Source organism: Solanum dulcamara, chromosome 11 (genome assembly GCF_947179165.1).
Source record: "Solanum dulcamara chromosome 11, daSolDulc1.2, whole genome shotgun sequence".
Taxonomy (NCBI): domain Eukaryota; kingdom Viridiplantae; phylum Streptophyta; class Magnoliopsida; order Solanales; family Solanaceae; genus Solanum; species Solanum dulcamara.
Window position 1 is genome coordinate 31,224,639 of NC_077247.1, and position 11,704 is coordinate 31,236,342.

Below are 11,704 nucleotides of genomic sequence, written 5' to 3' on the forward strand. Positions count from 1 at the left end.
ATATATTGCTTTCATAAATATTTATTTGGAGTCAAAGCTTTTAAGTCAAACTTTATTAAAAACATAGTAAAACTAGGTGGGTTCAAATAACTTCAACTTGCAAACATATATGTAAATAAATATACATAAATACTTTGAAATCCATTAATTAAAAATCATGCTTTAAACAACCCACCCTTAATTTCAAGAACCTTTAAAGAGATAAATAGAGGAATTACTTGCAAACCATTAATTCATACATATGAAATTATGTTGCATCAAAATAGACCAATAATCATTAGTTTAACCATGATTCATACTATTAAGTAAAAATAAGAATTACCATAAGAAAATATCACTTGAAATCAAGAGACTTAATTGAAAGAGTTTTTGGACTACATGGATGAAAGAATCCATGGATAAATACCCACATAACTTAGAGTAAAACATAAAGAAAATAAATATAATTTATCATATAATCAAAATAATTTAGACATGAGAGTGGAAGGAATACTCTCATTGAAGCCTTACATACTTGGAAACCGAAGCTTTAGTTGGTACCGGAAGACTTAATGACCACTCTTGAGTCCTAGCTTCTCTCCTTGCCGGAACGTTTTGTGTACTACCCGGAATATATGAATCACCGGAATAGTATTTCTTCACTACTAAGAACTAAAACTATATTTGAGAATGTGTATAGAGAGAAGATTTGCTTGAGAAAGCTTGATGAATAAAATGAGGAAATAAGGTGGGTATTTATAGGTGGGAAAGAGGACCTAACAATAAATAAAATAATTATAAATAAAAATCTGAAAATTTAGTGGAATATATTGATGTCATGGATGATGTTAAATGGAGGACAATTTATGTCATGAGTGATGTCAAATGTATCTAGATCTTTCTATGGTAGGTGAAATGAGTTATCTTTGACAGAATACTCTTTTTGGGAGCTACGTTTGAATAAGATAAATTCCTTATTAGGATTTGGTGTCTTCATAAGAATTGTAGATATGGAAGTCTAATTTCATATCGTTCAAGAATCAACCAATTTGGATAAATCTACAGTGAGATATGTTTTTTCTTCTATAAACACTCATTTCCGTCACAGCATCCTACCTTACAAAGATTAATTTATTTGACCTACTTAACCTCCGAATCTTAAAATATGGTCTTCATAAACGTTGTAGGTAATGATCTTGTGGTTACTCAGAAATTTGAATCACTCAATTTGGATATTCCTATGAAAAGTTATGACCAAAATACAGAGGCTGTATCATGTTTAGACAAAAATTGAAACATCGTATACAACGTTTTTAGGGGATGTTACAGCTATATATCATAGTTATACCAAAATACTAGATACTCCACAATAGAAAGTACAAATACTTTCTCATCACTATACTCAGGCAAACACATATAATCTCAGATCATAATCAATCAAAGGAAGAAATGGATGCAATTGCAATATCAAATATCGTGATGCATGTCTGTCCTACGATACACATCCACTGATCACCTCTGACCGGAACCGATAAGGGCCTCACATAGACCATGTATCCGCTGAAAATGACCTTGGCCAATATCTGTCGGAAGAGACCTCAGCCATAATATCCATCGAAAGAGAACTCGGCCGCCAGAAGAAACCTTGGTAAATCACCTCGATCGATAAAAACCTCGATCCCAATATCAATACCTCATTCATATCATTTCTCAGTCATCACAGATATAATATATGCACAAGTAATGAGTGAAGCAAGATAAATATTCACAATGATGTCATATAAACCACAATCACACAATAGATCAATGTCCCAAATTCCACAACACTTAGACGATTAATCCCTATTCAAAATCCACTATCACACTTCACTTCAACTCATACAATTCAATTCAATCTAATGATCCAACACATCCTAATCCCCTCACACAAGAAAATACAATGTTCAACATACTTAACAAATGTGAGAATTATACTTGCCTTAGCCAAAAAGTCACGAAGAATCCAAAATCACCACTTTTCCTCTCCGATGATACTCCAAATCACCACAATCAAATCAAATATAGACTCACAATCACATTTCGAATCTATTGACACTAAATCAAGAAATTCGAGTGAAAAGTTAAAATGGTAAAAAAATCTCATATCAGAAATTGAACTCGGAATCTAATTATTTTTAGATGAAAACATTCTCCAAGTAATAAGGAATCTAATGGTGAAAACCAATTCAAAAAACGGGGTTAAAATGAGTTGAAAATCATTAGAAAATCAAATTTACATTGTTCTTGAAAAACACCAATTCTTCCAACTCAAAATCACTAATTTCATGTCTAAAAATCCAAATAAGTAATGGATAATCAAGAAAACAAGTTAGAATAACTTACCCAATGTTTTCTCCATAAGAAAATCCTTCCAAATCACCTCTCCAGAGCTTGGAAACTAAAAAATGGTGAAAAATGGCTTAAACCCCTACTAAACACTGTTCAGGCCATATTTTTTCTCCGTGAACGCAGACAACTTACTCCGCGAACGCGGATCACTCATCGCAAACGTGGATAAGGGATTCAGTACACTCCGCCAATGCGTCCTGTCCTCTGTGAACGCAGAGAAGGAACTCAGTGAGCTCCGCGAATGCGGTATTTCCTCCGCAAACGCGGAGAAGGACATATCAGGCACTAGATAGCAGATTTTGGCAAGTCTCAAAGTCATGGAATAGACCCTCGGAATTTGTTTGAAATACCGTGCACACAAATCATATATGCAACCCTACTAAATTTGACGTTTCGGACTCAATGGAATCATCAGAATTTGAATTTGAGGCCTCCTTGACCCGAAATCCGATAAGTTGTAACTAAATTAGTTTTGACACTTGAAATACCCAAAATACCTCCGGGACCTCTAAAAATTATAATGAAGTCATTTTTAGTGTTAGAATAACTTCCCAAAATCATTGGAACCATTAGAAATCCAATTCGAACACCCGACCCTCAAATGTTGACCAAAGTCAAACTTGGATCAAACTATAACTCAATTTCCAACTTTAGACCTAAATTCTACGTTTTGATTCCATGATTATGACAACTCTTCTAAACTAATTTCCTCATTCCGGAGTTGATGGAATCGAAGAAATTTTATTCCGAGACTCAAAACTCGAATGACTCCGAAACTCAAATTTTGACAACTTAAGCCTCTAGACCCATATCTCAAGAAAAAGCTCAACTTTTCACAAGATTTTCAAAAACAAACTTTCAAACCTAAACAAAAGTGACTCGAAAAAACTAACGGGAGGGATAAAATGGTAATTTTATTGAAAATACCAAAAATGACCTTCAGGGTCATTACAAAAATAAAAATTAACAAATATTTTTTTGAGCATGAAACCAACAGACATGAGATCAACTGGTCAAACAAACAAAGGCAAGAGAATAGCCTCAGCAGCAGACTCATATGCCCAGACACTATTAGGTAATATAAAATTTAGACCATAAACATCAGTAGCTACGATGGAACGTATAAATTTTTGGAAAATATAATTTAATCTCTTATCCTCATTCTAATTCATCTCTTCGTATATAACCAGAATGTACTATAGAAAATAAATTTAAATACTATATAGTCATACATGGGAAGACTAACGGTGTTTTTCAAACATGAATAGAAGTAGTAGACTCCATAAATGGGGTAAAAAACCCATTTTTCAAAGGTTTTAATGATTTTCATGAAGCTTTAGATTATGCTAGAGGAATTCTTGGTCCAAACTATTATATTTCTCCTGACCTTAGACAAAGCCCAAATCAAATCCCTCAATATAATATCCAAAAATACACCGATAAAATATTTTTTTGTGACCATTGCTCTTCTATGACCGAGGCTTTTAAAAGATTGAATGAAAAAAGTGAAAGCCATACTACAAAAATTCTGGCTTTGCTCAAAGAGAATGCTAAACTACTTGAACAACTGGAGGCTCCTTCAGAAAATCAATACAGGTACACAAACATCAGAACCTAGTTTTTCATCTCAAGAAAAAATATGGACGAGAAGGGTGTGCATTCCCAATGAATGCAAAGAACTCCACTATATCGGATAGATATACAGCTAGTCTGGTCAATTGTCAACCAGGTGACTTTAATTTTCAATAATTTTATTTTGTAAACCAGGTGACTTTAATTTTCAATAATTTTATTTTGTTATCACATTATAAATTTAGATTTAATATATTGAGATATGTAATTAAATATTAAGAGTATTGTATTATATGAATATTAGTAGATTTATGATATTTGGAGGAATTGAAACTAAACCTTAGTCTTGAAATTCAAAAAAAAGTTATGGGAGTTGACATGTTAGGTGGTATCACGATTAGAAATTCGATTATAGAATTGTGTAAGTTTTTGAACTAGGCTAGATATATAATAATACGGGTGTTGTTAATTTTGAAATCTTATTGTGATTATTTATTTGAATAGATTACATTGATTTGGAGGCCCAACGAAAAGGGAAGACTCAAGTCCCGGAGTGATTGCTTGATTATTTGAGGCAAGTGAATTTTTAAACCTCAGTTTAAGCTTGTAGATGCTTGTAATTCCTTGTTACATGCACCGGTGAGTAATGAGAATTGGACTGGATTATTGACTATATGATTGGCCTTAAAAATGGAGATGAGGTGTATAAAATATCGATCTAATGGCATGTATTGGTGGAATTGATGTGATGAGATTATGTATTTATTTTGGACATGTGAAATGACTATGTTGATATGAGATAGGAAAAAATATTGTGTTGTCATATTATTATCATGAATCATATGAACATGAATTGATTGCATTGGTTCTGACATACTGTGCTAAGACTGAAAATAAAATAAAACAAAGGGATCGGGCCACACGCTCCGTGACAGGTATTATGAAACAAAGGGGTCGGGCCACACGCTCTGTGGCAGGTATTATGAAACAAAAGGGTCGGGCCACACGCTCCGTGACAGATATTATGAAACAAAGGGGTCGGGCCACGCGCTCCATGGCAGGTAACATGGACAGAAATGTCCCCCATGGGTTTCGGATTGTAATTCAGCGGATGTGTACTGATGGACAGACATGCATCATCTCATTGCATTGCATCACATTTTGTTGATATTTGTGAATTCGTGTTTACCACTTATTGCTCTATATATGTTGAACTTGACTTGATATGATTCACTTGATAAGACTACTGATAAGTATTCGTGGACTGTATTATTATTATTATTGTGTAGAGTGTAGAGTTGAGCTAGTTTTATGCAGGTTGTAGTTAAGGAGGTTCGGTTGGAATGATAGGAGTACTTGTATCTATTGAGCTTTGCTTAGTTTTAGTTACCCACTTGATGAGTACCGTGTTGTTTGGTACTCACCCCTTGCTTCTACACTTGTGTAGGTTGTGAACCTGGACCTGCTTGATCTCCTAGTGTTTTCTACCACTTCCGAGGCTATCATCTTGAGTGTTGAGGTAGCTGTTACATCCATCTAGCGGACACCTCTTACTTTTTTAATATGTTTTAGTCTTATTCTAGAGACAAAGATAATGTGACTGTATTTTGTTTCGTATTTCGATAATGTATTAGTGGCTTGTACACATGACAACTAATCTTGGGGGAGTTTGAGTTTGTTTTACGTATTTTCGATTAAGTTAAATTTGATTTATTTCTTTTTCTTCCGCATCTAATTTCCGTTGGGTATTAGGCTGACTTGTCCCGATGGATTGAGATGAGTGTCATCACACCAGTGTGTGAGTCGTGACACCCCGAGCACTAGAGAAGACTTTAAAAATAAAACTACTAATCTAATAATATATATATATATATATAATGCCTATCATTAATTCCTACTCCACCATCATTACTCATCATTGCCCTATAATTATTTAACTAACCATCAAAATATTATGATCTCCTAAATGAAACAAGAATTAACGCCTAAGTTTAAACAAGAAATAACAATACAACAACAATATTCCCCTTCAACCCACAATTGATAAGGTAATCATCGCTCCTAATTTTCCTACAAATGGGTGGCACTGTTTCTTATGCCATGGTCGCTGGTACAATTATGTAAGAAGCCCTAAAAGGAAATAAGTAACACTATTGTTGTTGGGTTGTAGAAAATGTTAAATATAACAATTTATCAAAGACGTTAATAAAATTTTAAATTAGAAATCCTTGACTAAGCTTGGTGCCAATCAAAGTTAGTCAATTGAATCTCTATCTCCAGGTGGTTGATCAATTGGAGATGTGAGTTAACTTTTCTAAAGAAAATATTTTATTATTTCAACTTCAACTTAAAATATCATTTGAAAATCAATATTTTTTATAATATAATTAATTATTTCAACTTCATGTAACAGATAAGTTGAAGTTGAAAACGTCGTTTGTGGAGTATTTCAAGTGAAATTATAATTTTCAATTTCTTTTAGGTGAAATTTTATGATCCACTACAATCCCAAATAACATTTTATTTATTTTAAGTTCTTTTTTCTGACTTCAACCAAATATTATCCAGATGTGTGCTGAATGGTTTGTTGTTGTCCTCCACCAAAGTTAGACCTTTTTGGGGGAAAATACATAAAGCTTTAAAGAATTTGGACCTACAACAGTCCAATACTATTTTAATTTTCTTTGTTTATTTGAACTTTCTCTTGCAAAGATAAAAATTCCACAAAAAGATGATCCATATTTCTGAGTCCTTTTCTAGACTTATCTTTGGACAAGACACCAAAATAAAAAGATCCATCATGAGAAAAGGGCTAATAATTGGAGTATGTATTGATGATTCTTTTGATCTTTGCAAAAAATAGTGGTAGGACATAGTCAGTAGAAAAAGAAGCCTTGATTTTGTGATTAATGTGTGAATGATGAATCTATACATTAATTAATGAATCAAAAGAGAGAATTGACACTAGAGAAACAAGTCTTTGATTGCTATTAATGGCTCATCCTTTTTTTCAATCCTCACACGTGTTGTTGTAAAATCAATCTAACAAAAGATGTAAGTAAGAAGGGAAAATCACATGTTATACACCTTTTTAAGTCTCAAATTTAGATTTGATATATTCCTTGTTATAAAAATATTTATGTTATTACATAAATAATTAAGATATACCTTTTTAATCTAATGAGTAATGAGATGAAAAAATTAGTTTTAATTTATTTTTTTTTTAAACTTTGGGAGGGGTGAGGTTGGGGAGGGGGGGGATTTATTTCGATGGTCAAAATTATTTTTTTACTTATTTTCTTGTAAAATTTTATCATATATGCTCAGCTTTTTTTACAAATACAAACAATAATTACGATATAGCCGCAAAAACTTAGCTTTAATTTATTTTTTTCCATTCACACTTCTTTTTTATTTCTCATATTTTAATACTAAAAAGGAAGGAAAAAAATTTAAATATGAATAAGAAATTCAAATAACAATAAGCAAATAAATTTATAAGGGTGATATTTAAAAGTCAAATTGGTAGTTGAATCAAAGAAGTCAAAAAAAAAATCACGAGTAAAAAAGATCAAATATACCATGATCTTTGTTAAAAGTATCATATATACATCTACATATATTATTTTTATTTTTAAAAAAGAAATTAATGTTTTCACTTTCTTTAGATGAAAAATATATATGTGAGTTACTTTATAATAATAAGAGTATATGTGAGTCATTTTTATAACGGCGTGATATTTATGAGCCTTAAAATAACAAGAAAAGATTTTAAAAAATTGTATTTTACTCTTAGCATTAATTAGTTATTCTTCAAATTATTTTATCAATATTTAATACTAAACATTAATTAATAGAAATAATGTAATAAAATTACCATATCAATTATTGTTTTTAATAAATTTATCAAATCTAAATATGACAAGTAAAAATATACGGGGATAAGTTAAGATCATGATGTAGCTTTCCCATAGCGTGTTTGAACAATATTATGGAATTTAATAAAAAAAAATTATGGATGAAATTTTAAATTTCGACCAAAGCAAAAAATGAAAAAAGATAATTGGATGAGAGGTTTTCCGGGAAAATATTGTAAATTACTACTCTTTTTTTTTTTTTTGAAAAAACATCCACCACAAACGGAGGGGAATCAAAATCCACGTGTAGGCTTGTGCATGAATTGGTTCTTAAATTTTTTATCCAAACCCGATTTATTTTTGGAGCAATTCAATTTTTTATTATATCAATTGGTTATATAAATTGATTTGTTTGATTTCAAAATTTAAGGAAGTAATTAGAGCAAATATAACCAAAAATAACGAAATGTTAAAACTACAATCTTAAATAACTAAAAAATCATAAACTTACAAATATAATACCTCACATAAATGATGAAACAAGAGCTTAACAACTTGTGTAAGCGTACAAATTCAGCGGCGAGAGTTAGAGACGCAAAAAATTAAGCGGTCTACCGAATATCGGGTTGAGAGGTGTGCCTGGGCTATCGAGACTATGAGGCACGTATTACACATAAATTTTGATTTTTGGTTGTCAATTTAATTTATAAATATACTCAATCATGTTTAAATCAAAAAATTATAATTAAATTTATAAACAGAGGTATAATTCAAATTGATTGGGATTGGGTTTGAAAGGATGTGCAATGTCTTAATATTTTTTTAAAGGATGTGAAATACATCCAATGATTCAATTATTTTGAAATTAAAGGAGCAGTAATACTATATTTTGTATCTAAAATATCTTTTGATCTTATCATTTAAAGTTTTATCATTTAAATTAATGACAATCACACCATATCATTTTTCTTAATTAATACATATATAAAAAGAAAATCCTATCCAACAACAACAATAACAATGAAGTTTCTACAATAGAATATAGGAGTAAAAAAGGAAGAAAATCCTATCCAATTAAAAATTTAATTAACATCACGATTAACCTACCAAAAGGACGTGTAAATATAATCTATTTTGCAAACAGTATTCTATTGGTTTACTCCTTGGATATATATATAATAGCAATACGAAAGACATTAGGGAGAGAGAGCACAAATTATGGATGAGCTAAAGTCAAGGCCACCAAATTCAAGTCCTCTTACTCCCTTAACCTTCTTGGAAAGAGCCGCTACTATCTATGCCGATTGCCCTTCCATTGTCTACAACAATACTACACACAATTGGTCACAAACCCATACCCGTTGCATCAAAGTTGCCTCTTCTATTGCCTCTTTTGGTATTCAAAGAAATCATGTCGTCTCTGTTGTCGCACCTAATATACCCGCTATGTACGAGCTTCATTTCGCTGTTCCCATGGCTGGTGCTGTACTCAACACCATTAATCTCCGTCTTGATGCACGTACTATCTCTGTACTCCTTCTTCACAGCGAATCAAAACTCGTTTTCGTTGATTGTCAATCCAAATCCCTAATTCTCGAAGCTCTGTCCTTATTTCCGTCTAAATCCCGCCGTCCGGTTCTGGTTCTCATCCAAGATGACGAATTCCCAATTCCATCAACTGATGAATTTATCACTACGTATGAGGAAATGGTGGAAAAGGGTGATTCGGGTTTCAATTGGATTCGCCCGAGAAGTGAATTTGATCCGATTGCGTTGAATTACACTTCTGGAACTACCTCTGCACCGAAAGGTGTGGTTCATAGCCATAGGGGTATTTTCGTTGTTTCGTTGGATTCTTTGATTGAATGGTTCGTTCCGAAACAGTCGGTTTATTTATGGACACTTCCTATGTTTCATGCAAACGGATGGAGTTATCCATGGGGAATGGCCGCAGTTGGTGGGACCAATATCTGTTTGAGAAAATTCGACGCAAGAATCATTTATGAATCAATCAACAAACACAGCGTTACTCATATCTGTGCTGCTCCTGTTGTACTCAACATGTTGTCGAATTCTCCTGATAAGAAGCCATTAAAACACCCTGTTTATATAATGACAGCAGGATCCCCACCCCCTGCTGCTGTCCTGTTTCGAACAGAGTCCCTTGGTTTTGTAGTCCATCATGGTTATGGACTGACAGAAACTGGTGGACTAGTGATTTCCTGCACATGGAAAAATCACTGGAATAAATTTCCAGCAAATGAAAGAGCAAGGCTGAAATCACGACAAGGGGTGAGGACAGTAGGGATGGCGGAAATGGACGTGGTGGATCCAGAATCTGGAGTCAGTGTGAAACGAGACGGATCAACTTTAGGAGAAATTGTGCTAAAGGGTGCTTGTGTAATGTTGGGTTACCTTAAAGACCCTGAAGGAACGTCAAAATGCATGAAAGATGATGGTTGGTTTTACACAGGGGATGTTGCAGTTATGCATCCTGATGGGTACGTAGAAATAAAAGACAGATCAAAGGATGTGATCATAAGTGGTGGTGAGAATTTGAGTAGCGTGGAAGTGGAATCAGTTTTGTATGGACATCCAGCGATTAATGAAGCAGCAGTAGTGGCACGGCCAGATGAATTTTGGGGCGAAACTCCTTGTGCATTTGTTAGTTTGAATGGAAAACATAACACAAGTGAAAAAGATATTATTGAGTTTTGTAGAGCTAAATTGCCACATTATATGGTGCCAAAGACTGTCATAATAAAACAAGAACTTCCAAAGACATCAACTGGGAAAATTCAAAAGTTTGTGCTTAGAGATATTGCTAAAAGTATGGAGAAAAGCAGCATGAAGATGAGCAGAATGTAGAGATGAGTTAACTCGGCCTGGTTGTCTCAATAATTAGGTTCAACCAAAACTGTCCTTTTTTCGTTTGTTTGTTTTCTAGTATTGCCTGGATAAACCAAGGAAAAAAAACACAAGAATATGAATGTGACACATGCGTATGGTTGTTATATTGTTAGACCTTTGACGTGATGGTTTAAATAATTTATTGCTTCTAATTTATAGTTTCTACAACTTTTGGATTTGGCAATTTTTGTCTAGTCCGTTTGAATTGGCTTACAAGTTACTATTTTCAGTTTTTTTGAATGTTTGTGCTTAAAATAAACCACAATAAATAATTGAGTTTGTTTGGATGGACTAATTTTAAGCGGCTTCAAAAAAAATAAGTTGTGTTGCACCTACTTTTTTAAAAAAAAATTTATAAGCAATTTTTAATTTATAAGTTACTTAAAATAATTCCATCGAAACAGGCTCATACTCAAGAGTTTACTTTCCCTCTACTTTATTCTCTGCTATACATGGCTTGCGCGTCAGCGTTAAGTTTTGGGCTTATTTTTTGTTACTAAAATGTGCCGGACTGCCGGCTGTAATTTTCATAACATCCGGAAAAAAACCATTACTAGCTAATTTCTAAGAAATTATTATTAGAGTCCTTTTAGATTGACTTATAAGTTACTTATAAGCTATTTTTAATTTTTTTGAGTGTTTGAAAGATAACTTAAAGTCATTTTTGTACTTAAACTAAGCCTCAATAAATAATTGAATTTATTTGAATGAACTTATTTTAAGTTGCTTATAAGTCAAAAAAATAAGTGGGTTGCACTTACTTATTTTTTTGCAGTTTTTAAATAAATGTATCCAAACAGTCTCTTAATCCATTTATAGCTAAAAGTAATTTAAAAACCGGGGAAACTAAAAAGACCAGCTCCTTTGAAATAGGGATAATAACTAGTATTCCCATTCTTCTCATTTATGTTTCTTACTTTTGAGGATATTTAATGGGCAAAAATAAATAATGATAGATAACCAAATATCCATGTCCAATAAATATATACACGATACGT

General features: G+C 32.6%; 1 protein-coding gene across 1 annotated transcript; it reads left to right on the forward strand.

The window, feature by feature from the left end:
- Positions 1–9,000: 9,000 nt before the first annotated feature.
- On the forward strand, positions 9,001–10,858 carry LOC129873767 (2-methylpropanoate--CoA ligase CCL4-like). The gene has a single exon (XM_055948940.1). It carries the CDS (start codon positions 9,015–9,017, stop codon positions 10,662–10,664), a length of 1,650 nt encoding a protein of 549 aa, XP_055804915.1. The 5' UTR covers positions 9,001–9,014; the 3' UTR covers positions 10,665–10,858.
- Positions 10,859–11,704: the final 846 nt, after the last annotated feature.